Source organism: Rhinopithecus roxellana, chromosome 20 (genome assembly GCF_007565055.1).
Source record: "Rhinopithecus roxellana isolate Shanxi Qingling chromosome 20, ASM756505v1, whole genome shotgun sequence".
Taxonomy (NCBI): domain Eukaryota; kingdom Metazoa; phylum Chordata; class Mammalia; order Primates; family Cercopithecidae; genus Rhinopithecus; species Rhinopithecus roxellana.
The window spans coordinates 7542807-7569368 of NC_044568.1; the positions used below are offsets into that span (position 1 = coordinate 7542807).

A 26562-nucleotide genomic window follows, 5' to 3' on the forward strand; every position below is an offset into this window, starting at 1 on the left:
ACCAAGTGCCCCTGCATCTCTGCCTTTGGCCTCGCTGCCCCTCCCCTCCAGCCCAACTACGACACTGCAGGGAGCAACAAACAGGTGTCCTCCTACCCTGCTGGTGGGCATAGAAATTGCTAAACCTTTCCGGGGGCAACACAAGAATATATACATTTATATTAAACAAGAAAAGGTGAGATGGAGAACACGCGTTCCTTTTGAAGCCAGTGATTCTGCTCCTATCCTTACCCGAAGGAAATAATGCTGGAGCCGCCAATCTATGTCTACCAAAAGGTATTCATCAACATGTCATAATAAATACCTACTCAACGGTGGCAAGAAAGTGGAATTTAAATGTCCAAAAATAGAAAATATTATAGTTAAATAAATTAGACAGATAAGAATACCATGAATCTACTTAATATCAAGTCTAAAAAAGTTAATGATACAAAAAATATGACACATTCTTTAGTCAAAAGCACAGACAATAAGAGTGAATATAGTTTCAATTCAGTTTTTTTTTAAAGGGAGATCACACACATACCCGTGTACACACAAGTATGTATGGCATAGCAATGAAAAACTCCAAAAAGCTTACCAAGAAGATAATTACTTAGTAGTAATTATATCTCTGAGTGATACAGTTACGGGTAATTTCTATTTTATCTTTCTCTATTTACCAAATTTCTAAAAACAACATGTTTTATTGTTGTAATATAATTGTCTATCTTTCTGTCTACCTACCTACCTACCAACAGATCCATTTAGAAGAACGAGTCTTTGAAGTATTTACCCCGATCAACCACCCACCCATCCACCCAATCATCTTTCTAATCTAATCTAGTCTAATCTATCTCAAACAAATCCTTAAAGTATTTTCTCTTGACTGAGCATCCATCTATCCATCCACCTACCCACCCATCCATCCATCCATCTGGGCAACCCCGGGTCTTCAAGTATCCTCCCTTGCCCAGGTGAGTGTAGGCCTCCCAGCCCAGGGCTGAGGGACCAGTCCTGTGATGGCTCCTGTCACCAATACCTTGTAGCTGACTTGCACAATCTGGATGAAGATGGAGAGGGGAAGGCAGAGGAGGATGTCGCTGACGAGAGCCCAGCCAAAGCCAAACTCCCTGTGGACTGGGAGCGGGGGGATGTAGCGCATCCACGAGGCATCGTCCACATACACTAGGAAAAAACTCACAGTTACCCCCGGCAGCCAGGATCTCAGTCACCATGGTGACACATAGTGACATCATCTCCCAGGAGGTCTTGGTGTCCTTACCCCCAACTCAAGGAAAACTCTACTTGTCAGGCAGGAAGGAAGATGAGGAAGAAAGCCTGCAGGTTCAGGAAGTGTGGATTATGTTTCCATTTGGATCAGAGGCTGTAGCCAGTTTATACAAGGATAAGGAACCATCATGTTTCTCCCTGGATCCTACTACTGGGCCTGCCTGCCCCAGGTGCAGGAGTGGCAGGGGCCTCTCACCTGTCTCCGTGGCGAGCTCCACTTCAGTCTCCCAGGTAACACCGTCTTGGCTGTCTTTAGATGGGGCTTCAGAGCAGGCCTCCCAGGCATTTCCAGAGGAGGACGGCCGGATGCCTGCCCTGCCCGACTCCTGCTTTATTGTTCTCCGTTCACTGATGAAGCTTGGCTTCTCCACAGTATTGCTGCCAGGGTGCCCGTAGATGAGGTACCACAGAAACATGTGGACCACCCGCAGGCGAGGCATTTTGGGCAGAAACCCTAGAGAACGCCCCAGTCCAGGAACTAAAGCAAGAAAGGGAGAGGGCGGTGCTTGAAAAATCCCATATTGAACTCAGTTTAATTCATTAAAAAACGAACGAGTGCCATTATGTGCCAGGGGCCAGAAAGATGGCAAATATTCTTACTGTCTTAGAGCTTACTTTCTAATGGGCAAGGACTGATAATAAAATATAAGATCTAAAATAGCCCATCAGATGAAAACAGCTGGTGCAGAAAATAAAGCACGGATGGGAGGAGGGCTGCAATTCTACAAAAGGAGAGGCCTCACCGGGGAACCTTAGAGTGAACTCCAGTTGGTGAAGGAGCTGCCGGCAGTGCAGACCCCTTGGGGCGTGCCTACAGGGCAAATGCCAAATATTCCATAATCTCAGTTTTTGTTGTTGTTGCTTTTTTTTTTTTTTTTTTTTTTGAGACAGAGTCTCGCTCTGTTGCCCAGGCTGGAGTGCAGTGGCGTGATCTCAGCTCACTGCAACCTCCACCTCCCCGGTTCAAGTAATTCTGCCTCAGCCTCCCAAGTGGCTGGGATTGCAGACACTACACCAAGCTAATTTTTGTATTTTTAGTAGAGACAGGGTTTCACCATGATGGCCAGGATGGTCTCAATCTCCTGACCTCATGATTCACCCACCTTGGCCTCCCAAAGTGCTGGGGTCACAGGCATGAGCCACCGCGCCCAGCCATCTCAGTTATTTTAAAGGGGCTTATTTCTTTGTTGATACAAATGTACTGTTGCTTGGTTTTCCCCAGTGAGAGATGACGACCGCGAGAGGAGGTAAGCACAGCAAGAGGGTACAGGACAGGCAGTCAGAAAAGGCCCACCCGAGGAACACCCATGCTGCCCCTGGTCCATTTGAGTGCAAATGCTGTCTAGCTGCACACACTCATGCTGCTGTTCCTCCTTCACCTGTGTCTTCTAACAGGGAAACCTTGAGAGTAAAGGCCACGCTGTGGGGCTGCAGCCCTGGGAAACAGAAGTCACACACACAATCTCTTCCACTTGGAATCCCTGGGTCTGCTGTGTCTCGGACCCGATGCTGCCTGACAGACGGTAGGGCCCTGATGAGTCAAATTTTCCCTCCTTCCTGAACCAGCATATGTGCCGTGGCCTGGAGAGGAGTTGAGCATCCTGATTATAATGCCATGGCCACCTGCCTTGCTCAGCACAAGCTCAGAAATGAGGGAGGAGGGAATCCATCGGCGCTCCAACTCTGAGGAAATTATAGGAGCACTCAGACTCATCAATGACTGTGCTGCTGGGGGATTTGTAGAGTCGGGACAGGCAGAAATTTTCTGTAGTCTGTAGAATGTTCCAGCTCAAGGACATTCAGCAGAAGACATTAATCTTTCCTCATATTGACATCTAGCAGGATTTCATCTGAGTCTATCCAAGGCCTTGTAAGGTATGGCAGGCAGAATTGTCCCCATTTTGCAGATAGGCAAACAGATGCTGGAAGAAGTTATGCGGCCAGAGTAACAGGATCCAGCCCACAGCTCAGATGCGATTCTTCTGACTGTGGCTCAGAGCTCGAATGGAGACGACCAAGTGCCTCAAACATCGTCATACAAACAACAAATCAAATGTAACTAAACACAGACAAGAAGCTGCTGCTTACCTACGATGGGGTGATAATTTCTAAGCTGGGTTATGCCCATTTTCTTATCACTTTTTTTCATCCGTCCACTTTCTGATCTAGAGGAAGCACTCAGCTGAGAGTCCCCTGATCCACTTGGGCCCTCTTTTCCTTGACTGTCTTCTTCTGCCTCCCCTTGGGGCACTGGAGGCTGGGAAGTTTTAACCCTGCAGTTCAAATAAACATGCAATAATGTACCGAGAAAATCAAGGGCTAAGAGAAAGGACAGAGCCTGTCCGCGTGAATCAGATACAGTCTCTTGGCCTGGGGATTTCAAATTCTGCTCCCTGTAGGGGCCACGGAGATGATGCAAACAAAATGTCAAGTCATTGAAACTTTTGGGAGTGATGAGGATTGTGGGGCCCTGGAAAGGGCACCCCCACTTATGGGTGCTGCCTTGTGAGACAGGGAATTCAATATGCTAGATCTCTGACACGTGCATCAATGCTACAAGTCAGGAATTATATGAGAAATTAACCAGCAACTGATTCAAAGTATGTGTGGCCAATACTTAGCAGATCCCACAAACCAGCATGTGTAAGCCAGATCAGCCCTCTGCCTGCCTGTGAGAGTTTCTAGCTGAGACACAGCTAAGAACTTTCTCCCTCCCCTGAGTTTTCTCTCAGCTCATTACATGGTTTATGAACCAAATAGAGAAGATCTGAGAAAGGCAACCAGAATCACTGAGAGCCATTATGAGAATGAGTGTCAGACTTCAGAGGCCTATGATGGGGAGTGCTCTGTCCACACTCTATCAGACAGAATAAAGACCATTAGGACTTTCCCCGCCCCCTACAGAATCCTGAAATTGGTCCTTATTTAGACTAGGATATCAGGGACCATGAACTCCAAACCAACAAATCCACTGATCCATGAAGGTATAAAGAAAGGGCTCTTGTGGATTGCTGCAGCTGACACACAGGCCTGGCAGCCTTGCTATGGGTTCTTCCCAGGCGCCTCCACTTGCCTGTTGGCTGTGCTTGAATTGGAGATCCGGAAGCGGACCTGCTCGATAGCACTTCTCACCAGAGGGTCGTTCTGGTCCATGGACGGGTGCACCACCAGATCCACCTGGAGAGAGAGGTTGGAGCATCCCACAGGTCAGAGAAGAGCTGAGGAAGACTTGGCTCCACAAGTCGATTCCTGGTGGAACCTCAGTCACACCTGTTTTCATTAACATTTCCAAAACACAATTGGGAGATCGAAACAAAATGTGTTGCTGAACAATATGCTGGTGCAGCTACTGGCAGCCAAACCCCTCAAGTGACCAAGCAATCAGGCTCTGCCATGGGTGCTGGGGCTGCTCAGCCCTACTGAGGAATCTGGCCAGGACACAGAGCCGTCCGCCTGCAAATCCCTCACTGGGCTGTCACAGCCCACTGGTTTCTGTTGCTACCTGGCGGGCTGCTCTGTGCCCCCTTTCCACTATCTGAGAATTTCCCAGTTGTTCGTGAGTCCTGAGGGCTTCCATCTGGAAAAGGTAAGCAGCTTTCATTAATCTACCCTTGCAGAGAGTGTCATCATGGGACTCCTGCCAGGCACACGTCCAAACAAACCAGCAGAGAATTAGAGCTGCTTTTGTTGTTTTACCTTTTCCAAGCTACTGAAGCTGAACAGTTAAGGTGGTTATCATTTCATGAGAGATACACAGGATGAAAAACAGACTGTGTGGAAGGGAAGTAACTTGAACGCTCAGCAGGGAGAGGGGGAGTGGGGCACGGTGTGTGTGAGTGCACCAGTCATGCTGTGGCAGGTGAGGATGGCCAGGACCCCGGGGAGTCATGCTTCTTGCCCGTCTCTGCTGAGGCAGGGGACAGCAAGGTCAGGCTATCTGAGCATCCACTCTGGCCAGCAGCTTCATGCTGAACATGGGCTCAGATAGATGTGGAAACGGGGCAGGCAGCAATGCCTAGACGAGGGCTCCCGAACGCCACTCTTGGCTCATTTTCTCCTGATCCTCATTTGTGAAATAAGGACCACCCCGCCCCCATCCCCAACCACCAGTTTTGTGGTTTTGTGAAGCTCAAATGAGATGCAGTGAGGCAACATTTCAGAGAATTCAAAGGCAAGGGAGAAATATACAGCATTCACATTGCCCCACTTTCCACAGCCAAATGGCCCAGCAAACTTCCCAGAGGCCCCACGGACGGGGCAGAACACAGGAGCAAAGGTGAAAGACTGACACAGGCACACCAGTTCCAGTCCACATGGCCCCAGCAGATCAAAGGCTGCCAGCAGCACATGCTCTGGGTGCCAGAGAAAGTCCTGCCTGGAAACCTACGCTGGTACTAGAGTCACGTGCACATGACGGAAGCCCTTTCCAGCCAGAAAAACCAGCTACTATAGTGGGACCTTGTGGCAAGAGGCCTGGGCACTTTCATTTTTGAGGTTATGTGGCCCCCCATGCTTACCCGCTGCCCCCGTCCCTCGCCCACTCCCTCCAGCACTGCCTGGAGACATAGCTGATGCCTATGCCTGCCTGCCTCTCCCTAACCCTAGGCTGCAGGGTGGGAGGGTGGGGGGATTCCTGTCTTCAGCGACTCCACTCTTTGAAGATGAACAGAAATCGAAGACACTGCTGCTACTGGGCTATAGTTTTTTCGGCCTTCACTGAGAGAGGGCAGCACAGGAGCCCACTGCCACTGCTCAGGGCACAAGTGGCAGGCTGGTGGGGAAGCAGGGAGCAGGGGCCGGGGACATTATTGTTTTATTTTAAAAAGACTTACAGTAGATATAAAAACTGATAAGAGCTGTCAACGTGGGAAGGATATACACTGTTGTTTCTTAAGTCATTTTTCGTACTGCTCTGCAGTTGTCAAATTTCTCAAAAAATAAAAGTAGAAAAGCAAAAATGACCTTGCTAGCTTATTAAGAAAACAAAATATCAAAGCAGAGCTTTCTTAAGGCAGAGATTTAAAATGCAGTCAGAAGAAAAGGTCAGGAAATTACGAGCGACTGCCCCCACACAACCATTCCCTTTGGCCCTGGTACCTGGCTGTACAAATTACCCTGACCGTGAAAAACGTGTGCCTTAGAATGTCTGTGAAGCTGCTGAGCTACAGTTGCTATGGGAATGCATGCCCCCAAACTTTAAATTTCACAGAAATAGATATGTCGAGGTGGAAGAGATGTACTGCTCCCATCGGATGACCCGGGGGCGCATCCTCACTGACTCGATGCCATTGCTTCCTCTGGGATATTTCCTCAGCTCTCCGAGGAAAGCATTCTTGCTGCTTAGTCTAAATTTCCCACCTTCTAAATGTTACTTCATTTGTCCCACAATGACTGAACTTCAACATGCCTCTGCCTGTCTTCTGCTTCTTCAAGGATGGCTGCGGGGCTGGATGCCTGCACAGCTGCTGCCTGGAGTTGACATGCTTTACAATCCTAGCAAACTTTTGCTCTTTTCTGTTTCCAGCTAACCTGTATTCCCCAAATCAGGAGGTGTAATGGGAAATTCCCAGTCACTGGTAATAAAGCAACTACCAGGATACAGCAATGACAAGAGAAGCTAGACAAAAACTTCCAACAGCACGAGGCTGGCTCTGGACATCAGGGGAGGCCTTGGTTACCTTCTTCTTGATGCCATCTTGAATGACGGTGGTCCGATACAATCGCAAGAGACCTTCCTCAGACAGGTTCCGCACCAAGCGAACAATGGACTTCTTGCAGCACTTGGTGGACACACCTTCCTGCTTCTCCTGATCCATGATCATCTTCTGAATCCTGGGAATCACAAAATAAGCAGATAACACTCCCAATCTCAACGTGGAAGGCCTTCCTCAACCCAGGCAACAGAGACATGCCTCATGGTACCCAACAGAAACAGGGAAGGAACAAAGAGGGTTTCCCCACTCTGGAGAGACTGACTTCTTGAGACGTTAATGATTGTTTCCCTCTGTGGCAAACGTATCAGATAAGGACGAGCCACCAAAGACAGCAGCTCCACAGTTTAGTCTTTCACCAGCAACTCGAGACTACGATTTGAGATCATGATGGCAGGGAAACTGTGCACCATGATAGAAACCTGTCTTCACCAAGTCGAATGCTAATTTAACATCCAGATAAGGGCTGCTCCTGGTTTATCACTAGCACCTAAGATCTGAAGTGCGTTTTGACTTTTCTCTGGGTTCATCTTCCTCTAGGTCTTACTGAATCACGATGGTGATCTTTCTAGATCACTGATCATAGAATGCAGGGCCAGCGGGCGTGGTGGCTCACGCCTGTAATACCAGCACTTTGGGAGGCCCAGACGGGCGGATCACTTGAGGTCAGGAGTTCGAGACCAGCCTGGCCAACATGGTGAAACCCAGTCTCTGCTAAAAATACAAAAATTAGCCAGGTGGGTGCCTGTAATCCCAGCTACTCAGGAGACTGAGGCAGGAGAATCGCTTGAATCCAGGATGCAGAGGTTGCAGTGAGCCGAGATTGCATCATGCACTCCAGCCTGGGCGTCAGAGCAAGACACCATCTCAAAAAAAAAAAAAAAAAGAAAAGAAAAAGAATAAAAAATAGAATGCAGGGCCAGAAGGGACATCAGGAACACCTAGCTAAACCTCTCATGACTCAGAGGAGGAGAACAAGGTGACAGGTGTGTACAGATGGTCCCTACCCCCTCCCATTCAACCCTCGGAGTATGAGGAAGAAGCCATGTCCTTGATGGAAGGTAAGGCTCCTCCTTCTCACCAAGTGGCTCTCACATTGGGTGCCTCAGAAGCCCTGAAGATGCCACCCAGGAGGTGGTGGTGACAGGAGGTTACAAGAACCATATCAGAGTTCAGAGCCTCTACTCCATCCCAAACACAGAAGTTCTACTTGTGTCTCTTTTCTTCTCTAGAAGATTCTATTTGCACAAAACGCACCACGGAGAACTAAAAGTCTGGAAGTAATGCTACTACCCGCTTAAGTGTCTCCATAGCCCTTCTGGGAGCAACCATCTTCCAGGTAAGGAAAAGACAAATGCACTTTCCCTGTGACTTCTGCTTCCTGCTCAGTCATTCTCTCTCTGACTAGTGTGCTGATATTCCTCAGTATCTGCTCCTTTTGAATAAGAGTAAACTCTAAATCCTTCCTACTGCAAAGGAACGAGACGAGAATCTACACAGTGGGACACAGATTTGAAGGCCGCTCAGTGGTGTCCGTGGCTTGTGATGACCAACTGGTAGGAGGATTACTGTTAGTGCAAGAAGACAGACAGACAGCTCCTTACGTGAATAAACTCTCGATTAAGCGAAGATTGGTGACAGCTTCTATGATCAGATTCCTGCGTTTCAGCAGTCGGTAAGTTTCATGTGGTTTGTCTTGGCCTGAGCTGTGCCTCCCAGTCTTCAGGGAACTGCTACTCTCCTAGAACAGAGACCAAAAGCACAAGATGTAATGGGCTCGGCAAGGTTTGGGGGCCACACAGCCACTCTTGTGGGTGCACTGGCCCTCTTCAAGGACTTCTACTCCTATCTTTCAAGAAGGGAAGCCGAGAAGCCTGTTCTCCTACATAGGATCCCACTACTCTACCATCTTAATGCTTTGAAAATCAAAGACATCGGCCAGCAGAGGACCCCGGGCCAGTTTATGAAGATTAGCTGGTTTCAGGACAGAAATCAGAGGCATCTACTCCTCTGGAGTGTTCCCTCAAGTTCCCCTTTGGTTCTCCCACAGTGGAATGGAAGAAACTGACATACTGACAATTACACGCTAGGTATTGTTGGGCTTTTTTCATCAAAAACTCTTAACACTTTTATCATCATAGTTCCCATTGTACAGAAGAGGAAACCAGGGCTGTGTGGCTAACTTTCCAGGGTTTCATGGGGAGTGAACGTGCCAGGATGGGGCCTCTGACTCCAGATGGAAGAAGCCAGGGCAGTCTCTGGGCAAAAAGTGACATGAGGCAGAAGACGGCTTGAGTTCAGAACAGGTTTCCTCGAGGAAAATTAGGATGAGTGGATCTGTGCTTCCTCTTCTACCCCCACTAAATCATCTACTTATCTTGTAATATCTTTCTCTCTTAATGAATTTAAGATGAACTGTTTCACCCAACATTGGATCAAAATGCGAAAGCCCAAATGTGAACCCTATATGGAAAAGAAATCCTAACTCTAATACACATCTTGTGAATCACTGGACCCAAGTCAGCGCCTTATGGTAGCCCCAGGGCATGTTCTGCTTGTCACCTCCCAGCTTGGAGTAGCAATTTCAGGAAATGAGAAAATGCCCAAGGAGGTCACTCAGTGATGGCGTCTGAACAGCCAGGCCCCAGCCCACTTCCCTGTACACTGTGGTAGCTCTAGGCAAGACACAGTTCTTTGTTGAAGGGGAAAGAATCAAAGATTCAAGAAGGGTCACAAGAGGGGCAGAAAGTCTTTTGTTCACCCTTGTGTTTCAGGGTGAAAAGTGTGGGGGAAAATCATGTGAGTAAATCTAGACACTTTCCATGGGGCTGCTGGACAGCAAAGGGAACGTGCTCTGCCAAGAGCCTCCAGGCAAGCAGAAAGGGTGCCATTCTTTTCAGCAAGGATGTGGGGAGGACCACGGTGCTGTCATTACTCTGGGAATGGACTTCCATCAGTGAGAGGGAGAGCTGAGCTAGGAAACAAGTTAGAGATTTTAAGACCTAGTTGGAGTGCACAGAGGTGCAAAGGGGATGGCAGGGGGAGAAAGGCAGGTGGGACTCTAAGGGACCTGCTGGGTTCCACTGCTGGCAGGCCCAGCCTCCCTGGTTAGAAAGAATGCCAATCCTGACTCCATAGAGAGTTGTGGCATCCAATGAACAGAAAAGGCCTGAAAGGGTCTAGAAAAAAAATCAACCCCACGCCCCATCACCTCTGCCATAGAAATACTTCCAAAGCACAGGCCACCATTCCAAAAAGGGAGAAATGGCATAGGGTAGGGACTGCGCAGGCAAGTTACTCTATCCCTTGGGGCCTCGCTTTCCTCTCACAGACCAAAGCTGACATTGCCCTTACAGGGCTGAATGAAACAGCAGTGGCCAGGCGCAGTGGCTCACACCTGGAATCCCAGCACTTTGGAAGGCTGAGTTGGGAGGATCACTTGAGCCCAGGAGTTTGAGACCAGCCTGGGCAACATGATGAAACCTCATCTCTACAAAAAAATACAAAAATTAGCCAGGTGCAGTGGCACGTGCCTGCAGAAGAGGAAATCTGCAGTCCCAGCTACTTAGGAGGCTGAAGCAGGAAGATCACTTGAGCTCAGGAGGCGGAGGTTGCTGTGAGCCGAGCTCGTACCACTGCACTCCATCCTGGGCACCACAGCAAGACTCTGTCTCAAAAAAATTAATTAGTTAAAAAACATACATAAACAAACAGCAGCAACACCATCAAAAGCCACCCCAGATCATGCATTTACTGCTCTGTGCTAGGTGCCTCGTTCTCTACTCAGTGTTTCCAAAATACAGGGGGTGGCACTGACAGTGTCTGAGGTACTGTTATGTGTCCAGTATTGACATGGCATTAGGTGAACTGAATCACATAATGGGAAAGGCATTCCTTATCAACTGTCTTTTAATCCTTCCAATTATATTGATGAAAGTACTGGTTTGACTTCACTGTGTCTTTAACTCCTTGATGTATAACAGTAACTGGCTGGAATGTACTAATACAGTTTTGACTTTATTGTATCTATTCTATGATTACTTTCTTTTTTATGACAAATGATATGGGCCATTTATCTAAAGCAGAGTTTCTCCACGTTGCCAGTGCTGACATTTGGGCCGGGAAATTTTCTGCTGTGAAGCTCTGTCCTGTGTATTGTAGGATGTTTAACAGCATTCTAACCTCTCCCTATTGGATGCCAGTAGCAGCCTCTCCCTAAGTGTGGCACTGAGAACTGTCTCCAGATATTGCCAAATGTCCCCTGGGGTAAATGCCAATCCTGACTCCATAGAGAGTTATGGCATCCAATGAACAGAAAAGGGGTAAAACTGGGTAAGAACCATTGATCTAAATTAGGCATATAGGTTTCCCTCTAAAATAAATCTAACTGAAAAGAATAAGTTGTTGGAAATCAATAAGCCACTGGCTGGATAACCATGCAGACAATCTCTGCGTAGGGCCCAGGCTGCAGGAGGGTGGTGTGTAAATGAGCACCGCGCTACTGCCCAAGAAGCACAGGCAGGCCTCGGCGGGAAGCACAGGCAGGCCTCGGCACGCAGCACTCTTGCTGTGGATGATTCCACTGTGATCGTGTGATTCCTAAGCACAGAAACCATGAGGCCACAGGCTCCTTCTCGGAGACAACTCCCTCCCTCTGCATGCACTGACCTTTGGGTTTTCCACCCGGACCTCCTCGATCACAGCTATGTCACCACTGTTACTGTCCGCACAGTGGGAGACAAAGGACACGTTGGGTTCTGAGACGCTGCTGGTATCCAAGAGGTTGTCCCTGCTGGCAAGGCTCTGGCAGGCTCTCTCTTCAGTGGCTCCTGGGAAGGAGGGTGGCTGCTTTTTCATTGGGTGTAGGTTTACAACTTTCCACCCACCTGTGGTGGAGGAAAGAGGTAGAACAAATCAAGGGGGAGGCCAGGAGGGCATTCCCGCTTGGCAGTCAGACCAGACGACACGGGCCAGAGGATTCTGCTGAGAGTCAGTTGAAAGGTGAGGGAAGTAGACCAGCAGTAGCTTGGGCCCCTCCTTCTGGCCTCTCATCTACAGCAGGGTTTCTCCACCTGGCCAGTGCTGACGTCTGGGTCGGTTAATTCTCTGTGTCAGGGGCTGTCCTGTGTATTGCAGGATGTTAAACAGCATCCTGGCCTCTACCTATGAAATGCCAGTAGGAGTCCCTCCTAAGCCGGACATTTAACAATGTCCCCAGGGGGCTCAGGGCTGGGTACCAGATTTGCAAACGGGTCATCAGCACCACTCTCTATGCACTTAAAAAAAGTTTTCTATAACTAAACTAAAAACTTGGAGGAGTCTTAGACTGTTGAAGGGGAGGGGGCAGAGGAAGCTTATGAAATTCCATCCTTTAATAGTAAAAACAAGCAAACAAAACATGGGCCATGAAGAAGTGATTTGCAAGCAGCCAGGAGATACCACAGGACCCTCTCCTCCAAACCCATAATGATGTGGTACAAGTGACAGCATCGGGCCTCTCATTAGACAGTTCCAAGGGCAACCGCAGGCGTTTGCTGAACTGAAGGGGTGTTTCTTGCAGGTGCCCAGCAGTGCAATGCACGCAGCCCCCGCCCGCCCCACGCACTCCCTACCCTTGGTTGGGGTGGAGTGATGAGGCTGGGTCTTAGGCCGGAGGTTCACAGAGGCTCTTGTGTCCTTCTGGGACCCTCTGCGTCTCCGCTTGCTGCTGCTCCTCTCCTCCTCACTGTCCGACTCAGAGAGGAAGGTGTCCTCGCCTTCAGGCAGAAGTGACTCCTCCTGCATAGATGCCAGGCTCACGGTGGTTAAGAGCTCACTGCGGGCCTTCTCTCTTTGGTACTGCCGGCTTAGGTCGCTCTCCTCTGCAAACACGCAGGAAATGTACTTGGTGGTTCGCTGCCGACCTTCATCTTCCATGAATCCCTAGAAGGAATAAGATATGTTTATCCCACTGCTAAGAGAGCATCATACCCACAGGGGTTCAGGTGGTCTGTGGTGTCTATTTCCTTATTGGCTTTCTTCTGTGTCTCCTGTCTTACTGCCTGGGCCCTGGGTTGGGCAACACTGATGCTTCCTCCAGGCTCTTCCTCTCTGTAATCCCCCAGGTCTTGCTTCCACAGGGATCCTTTTCTGAAGTACAACCCTGAATGTGTGTTTGCTCTATGAGGCTATGAGCTTCTCAGGGGCAGGGCCCTGACTTAACCTTCCATATAGCCCCAGTGCCTGGGACAGGACGTGGCCCAAACAAAACGGTCAGTAAGCAGCAAGCATTTGTGATGCACACTGAAGTTAGACTGGAGAACGTGAGCTCCACTTAGCCACTGCCATGAGGATTGGTGGACTGGGCATCAGTGATCCACACCCATTTTAACTTCCAGAACAGGGCAAGGGGCTCTTCCCAGGGCCTTTGACAGGAAAAGAGTAACATCTAGGTACCACCACATGCCAGGATGGGGCTAAGTGTGCTGCAGTCATTCACCCAACTATAATACTGCCTTCCAGCCAGATGACCAGATCGTGAGCAAGACCGAGAGTGGCATGTCAGGGGCCTGAGACCACAGGTCTGAATTACAAAAGAAGAGTGCCAGACAGGCATAGCTGGCCAACTGGATGTCCCCAGGCACCAGGCAAGTAACATGCATGAGAAGGAGGGCCAGGTGGGGATGGTGGAACCCTGGAGAGCACTGCTTTGTCTGAAGCAGGTGGACAGAGTGGCCAGCCCCAGCTGACTATCCCCACATGGGAGTAGGCTCCTGGGGTGGCCACATCACCTTTTGACTTTTCTTTCTTTTTGAGATGGAGTTTTACTCTTGTTGCCCAGGATGGAGTGCAATGGTGCCAACTTGGCTCACTGCAACCTCTGCCTCCTGGGTTCAAGTGATTCTCCTGCCTCAGCCTCCCGAGTAGCTGGGATTACAGGCATGCCCCACCACGCCTGGCTAATTTTTTGTACTTTTAGTAGAGACAGGGTTTCACCATGTTGGCCAGGCTGGTCTCGAACTCCTGACCTCAGGTGATCCACCCGCCTCTGCCTCCCAAAGTGTTGGGATTACAGGTGTGGGCCACCATGCCCGGCTACTTTCTGACTTTTCAAAGCTGACAATTCATTCAATTCTTAAAAAGTGAAGACAAACAGGAACCACAGTGAGGGAGAGACATAACATGGCTATGGACTGCACTCAGCCTCGGGGAGGCCAACTGCCTCCTTGACACACGTCATGCCATCGAATCTTCTGACTGAGATGCTCCTTAGCGAATATACCGCACGCACCTCCAAAGACAAGGAGTGTTGAGGGAAGGCTCATGATGTTACCTTGACAACTTTGAATCTTTGAAGGAGTCGGCACAGCATTCTTGCTTCTAGTTTTCCCACATTCATAGCCACTCGGATTTCAGCTTGGGAAATTCCTTTCGTGCCTCTGCGCTCAACTATGAGAAACAATACACATGAAACCAAATGGCTGCAAAGGAGCTGTTCTGCATAAGTCAGTTTCCAGCCCACTTTTTCAGCAGACATTTTAATGCTGTGAAATTAACAGACAGAACAAAACATACGCCATTTCTCTCCCTTATCCTCCCAAGCATGCTTCCCTCCCAAGCCTCTGAGTAATATACTATGCTAGGCTAGTAATGCTAACAACTAATGTTTGAAAGTTTACTATCTCACAACACCACTTTAAAACACTAAATGTCAGGTGATCAACAGCTGAAATACGAAAATGCAGGAACCCAATAGGCTTTACCCAATGGCAGGAAAGCAGCCCTTTCGCATGAATGAACTGTTTCAGATCAATGAAACTGATCCTCTTTAAGAAGCATCAGGCCGGGCGCGGTGGCTCAAGCCTGTAATCCCAGCACTTTGGGAGGCCGAGACGGGCGGATCACGAGGTCAGGAGATCGAGACCATCCTGGCTAACATGGTGAAACCCCGTCTCTACTAAAAAATACAAAAAACTAGCCGGGCGAGGTGGCAGGCGCCTGTAGTCCCAGCTACTCGGGAGGCTGAGGCAGGAGAATGGCGTGAACCCGGGAGGCGGAGCTTGCCGTGAGCTGAGATCCGGCCACTGCACTCCAGCCTGGGCGACAGAGCGAGACTCCATCTCAAAAAAAAAAAAAAAAAAAAAAAAAAGAAGAAGCATCAAAATAATGTGTATTCTTCATTTCCCAGTATTTCTTGATAGACACAGAGGTACTGTGGACCCTGACTATTGCACTGTCCCGTAGAGTCGTGCAGGCGGGGACTTTGAAAGGAAATGGTATTCTTCAGCTCTGGAGTAAATGACTTGCAGACCACTGGGCCCCACTGTTGCTGTGTGTAGCTTGTCCACTCCTGGGCTGTCATAAGCTGGTGTATGTCAGGATTGTGAGTATATCTGCTGCTCAGAGGCCCTTTAAATGCATCCTACTAAGCTGGAACTAAGAACTCCAGGAAGGAGCCGGCTTAGGAACTGGGAGGTAAGCAGGGAGTCCCAGCAGTACAGCACATGAGCCGCAAGGCAGACTTGGTGGCAAAGTTCTTTGACTTTTCAGAAGTATCTTCCTTTTGGCCGGGTGCAGTGGCTCACGCCTATAATTCCAGCACTTTGGGAGGCCAAGGCGGGCGGATCATGAGATCAGGAGATCAAGATCATCTGGCTAACACGGTGAAACCCCGTCTCTACTAAAAATACAAAAAAATTAGCTAGGCGTGGTGGCGGGTGCCTGTAGTCCCAGCTACTTGGGAGGATGAGGCAGGAGAATGGCGTGAACCCAGGAGGTGGAGCTTGCAGTGAGCCAAGATCGCGACACTGCACTCCAGCATGGGCGACAGAGTGAGACTCCGTCTCAAAAAAAAAAAAAAATAGCCGGGTATGGTGGCACATGCCTGTGATCCCAGCTACTTGGGAAGCTGAGGCAGGAGAATCACTTGAACTTGGGAGGCAGAGGTTGCAGTGAACTGAGATGGTGCCATTGCACTCCAGCCTGGACAATAAGAGTGAAACTCCATCTCAAAAAAAAAAACAAAAACCAAAAAAAAGAAAGAAAGAAAGAAAGAGAAAAAAGAAAGAGTTAAGGGCAGCGTTTCCCCAGCTGTGCTGTGAGGAACCCATTCTGAGAGATGTGAAGGGAGCTGCCAAACAGCCCTCCAAAAAGGCTGGGCCGACCCCAGAGCTCAGTCAGATCCCCTGTAGCCGCTTCACCTTCTGCTCTGTCCTCCCGGCAGGGACCTGAGGCCACACCACCTATGACACTAGGTCACTGCTGTCCTACACAGAAGTTAGGGGACCTGGGGGAAGGGTTAGGAATTAGAGAGAATGTTTTCTTTGCCCATTTATCATAGATTCCTGGCCTGTGGTAACACCAGACCAATCTTAGAAAACAACAGATAGCTCTTGAACCTCTGAATAATAATAGTAATAGCTTTCTTTTTTCAGTGCTTTCTATGCACCAGACCCTACAGCAGCTCTTTTATTTTGATGTCATTTATCCTCATAATGTGCTAGTGCTGATGCGCTCGATATGTGATGGTTAACCTTAGGTGTCAATGGGACTGGATTAAGGGATACCCAGATCACTGGTCAGGTTTTATCTCTGGGTGTGCCTGTGACGGTGTTTCTGAAGGAGACTGGTGTGTAACTCAGTGGACTACGTAGGACAGATCTGCCCTCCATGTGGGCTGGCACCATCCCATCAGCCAGGGGCCCAGACAGAACAAGAAGCCAGAGGAAGGCGAACTTGCCCTCTCTTCTGGAGCTGCAGCCCCCTCTGCTGCTGCTCTCGGCCATCAGAACTCCAGGCTCTCCATCCTTAGGTAACTGGGACATGCTCCCACGAGCTTCCCTAGTTCTGATGCTTCCCTGGGCCTCCAGCTCACAGACAAGCTAGTGGGACTTCTCAGCATTCATAACTGCATGAGCCAATTACCTTAATAAGCTCCCTCTCATACATCTACGTATATTTTTCCTACTGATTCTGTGTCTCTGGAGAACTTTAAAATGCCTGCTTTTACAGATGAGGAAACTGGGGCTCAGAGACCTCATTAAAGTCATAGGGCTAAGTGGCAGAGCAAGGATTCAAACTCCAATCTGACCTCAAAGCCTGAACCCTTCTGGGGAACCAAGGCGCTTCCCATTGTATTACATTCTGTATAGCAGAGTCCTCTCTCCACATGTGGGCAAAGCACTTCTTAACTCAGATTCTTGGGAACCACATCCAAGCTGGTGTGGGAACAAGACTTACTGAGGTCGTAGGTCTGCGTGAGCATATCCCGCTCGAACACGATGTCCACGGGAGGCACTGTCTTGGAGATGACCTCCTCGTCCTCGTCATCGTCATGGTCATTCCGTTTAAATTCCTTCAGCAGCTTGAGGCACCGAACCATGACATCAGTCCCTGGCAACACAAGCACGGGTTTTCCAGCAATGAGTGAAAGCAGCGCTGCGTGGGGGAGGTGAGGGGTTCTGAAATATCACAGCACATGTCGGCAGAGACAGAGATCCCCACAAAGGTCACACACATCACCATGTCCGGAGGTTTAAAAATGGCTCATCCTGGACCATAAGACCTGACATTGTATTCCATAAAGCTGCTTTTTGTTTTTAGAAGAATGAGGGAAGAAAGCAACGCAAATGGAAGGAATAACGAGGTGCTATTAGTTCTGTTAAATCAAGTCGCCCTCTCCTGCTAGAGACCAGCTCCATGACAACAGGAGACGTGCCTGTCTCTTCCCAGCACCCAGGACACGGCCCACACTCAGCAGGCACGCAAGCGGTATTTACCAAAAGGATAAAAAACATCTTTTTCCTTTTAAGCTAATACTCACTGCCAATAAGGTGTGGCAGCAGTGTAAACGAGCTGTATAACCCTTCTAGAGCACTTCAAGGGGATTTTACAACGAATTCCAAGTGTAAACATTTATTCCAAGAAAACAGCTCAAAAGGAGGACAAGGCTGTCAGTACTAATAGGTTCACTATAGTGCCCTTCATAGCATCAGAGAGATCTTATGAGTACTGCAAAAACCAGCAATGGGGGTGGAGGGTGGCATACCTACCAGCCACCTCACTTTCTGTGGACTAGTGTCTGCCTTCAAATCATCGCACTGCACCTATACTGCAACCTACAAAAGTAAAACATGGGGAAAAAATAACACACTTGTGCCTACAGCTATAACAAGAGAAAGATAAGTGTACATGTAGGTAAGAACTAGAAAAGGTACAAGGAAAAATGGGGACTTCTTGATACTTGACATGTGCTAACTCATTCGGTCCCAGCAACCCTCAGATGAAGACGCTAGGGAACAGAGGGGTTGAATAACTTGTCCAAGCTCCCAACAGCCTGTAAGTGACGGGAAAAGTGACTCAGTCAGGGTCACCGGTCTCCAACATGAACACCAAGATATCCTGTGATACACGATAACCCGGAGTGGGAAAACTGCCCTGCAAAGATGTTCACGTCTTCATCCCCAGAACCTGTGAACATGTTGCCTTCCATGGCCAAAGGGACTCTGCAGAAGTGATTAAATTAAGGTGTTGTGGATTTTTTGGGGTCATTGTTGTCAGGGTGAAGTTAAGCATTTTGAGATAAGATTATCCTGGATTATCTGGGAGGGCCCAATGTAATACCACAGAGTCCTTAGGCTGGGCATGGTGGCTCACATCTGTAATCTCAGCACTTTGGGAGGCCAAAGCAGGGAGGACTTTGGGGGGCCAAAGCAGGGAGGATCGCTTGAGCCCAGGAGTTCGACACCAGCCTTGGCAACATAGCAAGACACAACTCTACAAAAAAATTGTTTAAATCGGCCAGGTGTGGTAACATGTGCCTGTAGTCCCAGCTACTCAGGAGGCTGAAGTGAGAGGACTGCTTGAGCCTGGGAGGTCGAGGTTGCAGTGAGCCTGGCTCACACCACAGCACTCCAGCCCAGGTGACAGAGACCCTGTCTCAAAACAAAACACTAAACAACAACAATAAGTCGTTAAAAGAGAGAGGCAGTAGGATCAGAGTGAGAGACTGGAAGATGCTACACTGCTGGGTTTCAAAACAGAGAAAGGGACCACAACCCGGGGAATGCAGGTGCCTCCCAGAAACTAAAAAAGGCCAGGGAATGAATTCTCTTCTAAAGCCTCCAGAAGGAACACTGCCCTGCAAACATCTTGATTTTACCCCAGTGAAAGCCATTTCAGATAGTAATCTATCTGTGTGGTTTGAAGTCACTAGGTTGGTGTAATTTGTTACAGTAGTCATAAGAATAATAGGGACAGCTTCTCCACCAGCTTTCATCAGCACGTGGATGCACAGAATCCTGGGTGCTACAGCAAGGAGTGGGCACTGACTCTGGCCCTGGAGCCCAGCCCTCTAGTACAGGACCCTGCCCGCGAGTGTGAAATGCCACCCCTAACAGCACAGAAGACTGAGGTCCAAGGAAAGTCAGGACCAGCCACCTCCACTCGAGCAGGAGGTTCTTCTGGGGGCACAGCATGTGGCTTGCAGGTGAAGTTCACAAATAAGCATCTTAGGGCCTGGAACTCCGGAGATGCCTGGAACGCAACAGACCTCAGGAGACACTCTAGGGGGAGCCAGCCTAGGGCAAGCGGCCAGCAGAAGTGGTCCCGAGGCACCAACCTGCTGCTGACCCCTCCACTCCTCACAGCAACAGAAAGTCCCCCAGGACACGGCTTTTCATTAGAGGCAACCTAAGGCCCCAGCACAGGCCTGAAGCCTCGGCTCCTGCCGGGTCCCCGCCGGGCCCCCTGCCGTCCCTCTTGGCTTTGCCCTGTGCTCCAGGCCCCTGCCCTGCCCTCTCCTGCAATCCCTCTCTTTCAGAATGGGAGGCTTAAGCAATCAGGAGGGGAAATATGGGGACAAGGGGACTCTCGGGACTGTGGACATGAGTAAGAACTATCTAAAGCCTCGGGCATTGGGACGGGGTCCTCTGCCAGGCTCCCTTTCTACAAGTAGCACCTCTAGCAGCTGGTGGCCAACACACCCAGCACACAGGAAGACAAGACCACCACGCCATTCTCCCCTAGACTGTCCTCTAGTCAAATCCCTCCCAACCCCCACCCCACCATGCTGCTCACTCGAGCAACCTATTGCTCCTAATAACACTACGACCATTTATCCAGTACTACATCCTGGATGCTGTCCTAGGCTCCCTGTATGCCCTATGAACTGACCCTCACCATGGCCAGAGAAGGTAAGGGTGATCATTCCAGTGCCACATGAGAACACTAAGGAACTGAGGAATTCACACAAACAAATGTTCCTTTGCCAGTAAGAAGCTGGCATTTACCAGGCAGTCTGGCTCCAGAGTCCAGGCTCTAAACCTTTGGTTTAGACGCCCCGATTCAAAACGTCCCTGTGACTGGGAATAGCTGAGTGACCCGGGGTTAGGGATGCTGGCTTCTGCCTGAGCAGCAGCACAACACAGCACTTAGGGGAGTCAGACCCAAGGCGTCCTCAGCCAGTGGCCCAGCGCTATTTCTTCTCCTTTTAAACTTCCTTAAGAGGCTAATTAGCTAGGAAAAGGCACACAGGACAGCCCTCAAAATAAACACGGTGGAAGGCAAGAAACGGTACTAGTAAACTCGTGACCTCAGTAGGCAAAAAAGAGAAAAAGCCTCACAGCCTTCAAAGCTTTTGATCTTGGCTGGGCGCAGTGGCTCATGCCTGTAATCCCAGCACTTTGGGAGGCTGAGGCAGGCAGATCACTTGAGGTCAGGAGTTTGAGACCACCCTGGGCAACAGAGCAAGACTTCATTTCCCTAACAAATACAAAACATTAGCTAGGCTTTGGAGGTGTGCATCTGTAGTCCCAGCTACTCGGGAGGCTGAAGCAGGAGGATTGCTTCAGCCCAGGAGTTTGAGGTTGTAGTGAACTATGATCACACCACTGCACTCCAGCCTGGACAACAGAGTGAGACCCTGTTTCAAACAAAACAAAACAAAACAAACAAAAAACAAAAAAAACCCTTCTTCTCCCCACCAAGTTGGTTCACCGTCCTCACCTCTCTGCTAGTGGAGAAACTGACATATATCCCATACTCGCCTCCAACAAATGGCACAACTACCTCCTGAATAAACGTTTGGAGGGAAGGTAGGGATGAACTTGGGCTCCAGGGCCAGACAGAGAAGTGTTTCCATCTCAAGTTCCACAGCTCCCCATGTCTATGACTTTGGGGAAATTACCAAGTATGACTCTTTGTTTTCCGACCTGCAAAATGGGATGACAAGTGTTCTCTGTGTCACGGGGTTAATGTTAGCATGGCAGAGACAACATCTGTACAGAGGCTGGCATGGAGCAATCCTTCAACATGACCACCCAGCACTTGCTGGGAGCCAGGCACCAGCAAGTGCACATGCCAAGGGCGGTACATGAATTAACCCATAAAATCCCACAACCCCAAGGGAGGCAGGTCCCTGTAAGCTCCATTTCACAGATGCAGAAGCTAAGGCACTTGCTCAAAGTGATGGCGCTACGGAGTGGCACAGCTAGGATGTCAGTCAGCCCAGGCTGCCGGCCTGCAGTGGATGCACTCGGCCAGTAGGGGAGTTATTCTGAATAGTACCACCAGCATCTAGCAGGGCGCAGAGGCATGACAAACATCAGTGGCATTCAAGGTGGCGGGCCCCCTCTTATTGTGGGATAAGCCCCAAAGCTGCCCTCTGGTCATGATGGCGTGACTCCTGGAGACTCGTGGGAAGGTGCCCCCCTGCTCTGGTTCTGAGCATGAGGCTCAGCTGTTGGCCATGGGGGCTGAGGGCGATGCGGGAGGGCTATGAGCTGTTCTGTGCAACCACAATAGGCATCATCAGCCCCAGGACCCACAAGGCACCCATGACCCAGAGCAGGTGCTGTGGGTGGGCCACAGCTGAGGCTGGGCCCAGCGTGAGGCGGCTGTGCTTCCAGAAGGCCTGCAGTGACTCTCCGAATGTTTTGGCCATGGGATCTGTGGCTCTGCCTGCCCCACAGGGCGTAGATGATTTCTCTGCTGTGAATCCCAACTGCGCTCTCTTCTGTATCTGCCCGGCAAGTAAGCCCTGTTTTATTTAACCAAGCTGTGTCTGGCTTTGCTCTTTCACAACATACCAATAACAGAAACATTTTCCTTTCCCCATGCCGTGACATCTTTTTTTTTTTGAGACAGAGTCTCGCTTTGTTGCCTAGGCTGGAGTGTAGCCGCACAATCACTGCAGCCTCGAACTCCAGGGCTCACATGGTCCTCCCGCCTCACCTCCGAGTAGCTGGGACTACAGGCATACAACACCACGCTCGGATCATTTTTTTTTTATTTGTTTGTACAGATGGGATCTTGCTTTGTCACCTAGGCTGGTCTAGAACTTCTGGCCTCAAGTGATACTCTTACCCTGGCCTCCCAAAGTAGTGGGTTACAGGCATGAGCCATCGAGTTGAGCCTGGTGCACATCTTTCCTTTGGAAACCTTGTGCTGGAGAGGCAGCCCAGCACCGTGGTGGGGAAGCCAGACTCTCTGCCACAGAGCTGGCTGTGAGCCCTGCTGCTGTGTCGGGTGCGCCTGGACAAGGTGGCTGACCTCCCTCAGCCTCAAGTGTCTTGCCTGAAAACTAGGGCTGGTGACAGTGTTTAGCCTTGTGGGGAGAACTGTTAAGAGATCAGGCAGGTAAACGACGGAACAGTGTAGTGTGTGCCTTGTGATTCCAAGGGACCATCCGGAAGGAGTTCCACCAGCCCTGTGTGCCTTTCCCACAGTTCTAGAGTTTTACCAGCCTCAGAATTTCAGTTTCTATTATTAAAATCCCTCTGGCTCCTACTTGCCTTTTTGAAGGTACCTGTTCCAGACTACAAGTCAGCTAAAGCCAAAAGCCACAGGGGCAGAGCAAGACCCAAGTAAGCGCACGTCATCCAGGGTGACTGGGGCGTACTGCCCCATTTAAGCTACCACCTCAGTGACCAGCAATTCCCCTGGGAGGAACTGGGGACTTGCTAATGGCAAGCCCTGGTCCCTGGACACAGGGCTTTCTTCCCAGGAACAAAAGGCAGGTAAGATACAACCAGCACCCACTCACAGGCATGAGGAGTTTCAGGCATTTTAAAGACATGGCATGCTAATATTAGCAGTCCAACACAAAGGAATCACATAGATCTTTTGTGTCCAGGATCCAAGATGGACCTCATTCCAACATTCTGAAGACCCAGAAGAGAAAAAGAGAAGGAGTGACTTCTTAAGGAGCACCTAGTATGAGCCAGCCATTGTGTTTGGTGTTTTCGGAAGTGATTTTACTTACTAACCACGTGGCTTCTGCAAGTTATTATTGCCATTTTAGGAGAAAGAAAATTGACACTCAGAGTGGTCATGTGATCTAACCGATGCCTTCCACACTAGGCCACCTGGCTAGGCTAGAATTTCAAATTTCTATCAGAAAGCACGATTCATTGCAAAGGAAAAACCAGAGTAGCTGTGAGGTGGAACCAACAGTCTGTGTTTCTCTCGTTCCCAGCGAAAAATCCATCTGGCCTCCTAGCAAAATGACACTCTCAACTGCGATCAACCCAAGAAAGAACAAAAGCAAGATGGGAACAAACGAACCCCACGGCAGCTTTCCTCTTTAAGGATCACAAGCAATGGGAAAGTCCTACTGGTAAGCCAGGCAGATGTCCTGTAAATTCAGTGTGTTACCTCCCCCCACCCCCGCCCAAAACACACACACACACACACGCCTGGCCACAGGCTGAAAGCACAGAATTCAGGGAACACTGAATGACAGAGGTGGGGGTGCTGCAGCACACACCCCAGGGCAATGGTGGTACAGGTTAAATTATGGGCTCCAGAGTCAATCTGACTGGTGTTACCCTGCCTCTGGCAGCCTTTGCTGGTTGTGTAACTTAGCTATGTAATATGGCCTCTAGGCCTGTTTCCTCAGCTATAAAATAGGGACAATAATAGTATTTTCCTCACAGAAACCTTAGGACAGCACCTGGCGTGGAGGTAGTGCTCTGTAAATGTTTGCTACTGCTTTTACAACTCTGATTGTTACTACAACCTTGGAAATGCACAGCCTTAGAGGATCAAGTGGCATACCCAGTCACCTGGGCTGAAAATATCAGACAGTGCTTGGGGCCTTTAACTCGATTTGACTCCACAAGCATTTATTCTGTGCTGGACCCAGAACACAAACAGATGAGAGAGACAGGTTTCCTGCCCCTGCAAAAGGTTGTGTGTGTGAGAGAGAGGCTGGCAGGCAGCACAGGAAGGACAGTGTGCTCAGGCTTCACATGCCTGGGTTTGAATTCTGGCTCAGCCATGGGGAAGCTCCTTACCTCTCTGAGCCTCAAGTTCTTCATGGGTAAAATGAGGGTAACTCTAACAGCATGCCTAGAACAAGCTGGTAGTAAAGACTAAATGAATGAATGCATTCAAGGGCCCTAGCGTAACACTTGAGGCAAATTAGGCACTCAACGCATGCTCTCTGGTTGGTTGACTACTAGCAGGGCCAGCCAACCATGCTGGGAAATGTGCTACAACACCCTCAGGACCCTGCTTTAAGCATGCACAGAGCTTGGAAATGAGAAAGAGGCAGGATGGGGCTAGGCAGGGGACAGCAGAGAGAGGAGGTGGCATTCGGTTGGGACAGTAAACGATACTAAGAATTGTCTGATAAGGCAGAAGAAGACAGGTGTTCCAGGCAAAAGGAAGGGTATGAGCAAAGGCGCTGAGATGCAAAAGGGGCCTACTGGGCAAGGGGAGGGGAGAGGGCAGGAATGAAGGTGAGGATACAGAGAAAGGTAGCTGTGGAAGGTTTCTATGCCAACCATAGTATATTTTCTTATTTATTTTGTAGGCATGATGTTTGGGACTGACTGGAAGCTATTTCTGCAGTGGACATGGGAGCTGGCTTGGAGGGAGGAAGGCCTGGAAGGGAGTCCAGATCCACAGACCCTCAGGCCCCTGGGAACTGTCCTAGGCTGGTTTTACCGTTAGCCAGTGTCCCAGCCAGGCTCAGGCCTCAGGCACTCACCTACCCGATTTCCACTTCCTCCTGAGTTAAGCCTAGTCTCACATGGGAGGCAGCAGAGTAAGTAACCGACACTCTATTCAAATCCCTGCACCAGCACTGCCCAGCTCTGTGACCTCAGGCAAGGGACGTGTGCCTCTGTTTTCTCATCGGTGAAATAAAGAAAAAGAAAGAGAGGAAGAGAAAAGAGAAAAACAGAGAGAAAAGAAAAAAGAGAGCGAGACAGAAGGAAAGAAAGGAAAGAGAGAGAAAGAAAGAAAATAGTACTGACAGGATTGTATGGTTAGAAGGACTAGAATGAAAGAAGGCTGGACATAGTGGCCCACGTCTGTAACCCCAGCACTTTGGGAGGATAACACAGGAGGATCGCTTGAGCCCAAGAGTTCGAGACCAGCATGGACAACAAGTGAGATCCTATCTCTACAAAACAACAATTTTTTAAAAAATTAGCTGGTGTGGTGGCACACCCCTGTAGTCCTACTACTTGGGAGGCTAAGGGGGGAGGATTGCTCAGCCTGCGAGGCTAAGGCTGCAGTGAGCCATGATCACAGTACTGCACTCTGGCCTGGGTGAGACAGAGTGAGACCTTGTGTTTGGTCTGGTTTGGTTTTGCTGACACGGAGTCTCACTCTGTCGCCCAGGCTGGAGTGCAATGGCGTGATCAGCTCACTGCAACCTCCACCTCCTGGGTTCAAGCGTTTCTTCTCCCTCAGCTTCCCAAGTAGCTGGGATTACAGGCGTGCACTAACACACCTGGCTAATTTTTGTATTTGTAGTAGAGATGGGGTTTCACCATGTTGGCCAAGCTGGTCTCCCTCCTGACCTCAAATGATCTGCCTGCCTCGGCCTCCCAAAGTGCTGGGATTACAGGCATGAGCCACCATGCCCAGCCAGCCTTGCCTGGACTGTCATCTCGATGTTTTTTCCACTTCCCTCCACTCCAAGACTGACCACAAAATGGGATAACACTATGGCATCTCGCCCAGTTCTTGCCTCTTTTTAGTGCCTCTAGACAAGCCCACAGGGTCTTAGGTTTTTCTCACTAATTGTGGGAGGAAACAAGGGTACTGACAATAGTACACATGGGAGTTTACAAGGGTTCAGAAAATTATGTAAACGCTCTTGGTGTACAGCTTCTGAGTCAATCACCTCCCCAAACCCTTGGGCTGAGTTGGTAGCTGACTTGAGGTCCCCAATGCTCTCTCTCTCTTTTTTTTTTTTATTGAGATGGAGTTTCGCTCTGTCACCCAGGCTGGAGAATAGAGGTGCGATCTCAGCTCACTGCAACCTCCACCTCCCAGGTTCAAGCAATTCTCCTGCCTCAGCTTCCCAAGTAGCTGAGATTACAGGTGCCTGCCACCATGCCCAACTAATTTTTGTATTTTTAGTAGAGATGGGGTTTCACCATGTTGGCCAGGCTGATCTTGAACTCCTGACCTCAAGTGATCCGCCCACCTGGGCCTCCCAAAGTGCTGGGATTACAGGTGTGAGCCACGGCGCCCAGCCTCCCCAGTGCTCTTGAAGTGTGATCAATAGATGGGAAGGGCTGGTGTCAACTGTGCAGTGCTAACAGCAGCAGTGAACCTCTCTTGAGGGCTCTGAGCCAGGCGC

General features: G+C 49.6%; 1 protein-coding gene across 1 annotated transcript in view; it reads right to left on the reverse strand.

Moving 5' to 3' along the window:
• Positions 1 to 26562, reverse strand: part of GTF3C1 (general transcription factor IIIC subunit 1) — an 85460-nt gene that overhangs the window by 31904 nt on the left and 26994 nt on the right. Inside the window, exons 7-16 of the mRNA XM_030924914.1 lie at positions 17202 to 17354; positions 14296 to 14411; positions 12596 to 12905; positions 11652 to 11869; positions 8588 to 8724; positions 6951 to 7104; positions 4346 to 4449; positions 3361 to 3545; positions 1469 to 1750; positions 1022 to 1167 (exon numbers count right to left, since the gene is read on the reverse strand). Coding sequence (XP_030780774.1) covers positions 1022 to 1167; positions 1469 to 1750; positions 3361 to 3545; positions 4346 to 4449; positions 6951 to 7104; positions 8588 to 8724; positions 11652 to 11869; positions 12596 to 12905; positions 14296 to 14411; positions 17202 to 17354 — 1805 coding nt within the window. The remainder of the gene's footprint in view (positions 1 to 1021; positions 1168 to 1468; positions 1751 to 3360; positions 3546 to 4345; positions 4450 to 6950; positions 7105 to 8587; positions 8725 to 11651; positions 11870 to 12595; positions 12906 to 14295; positions 14412 to 17201; positions 17355 to 26562) is intronic.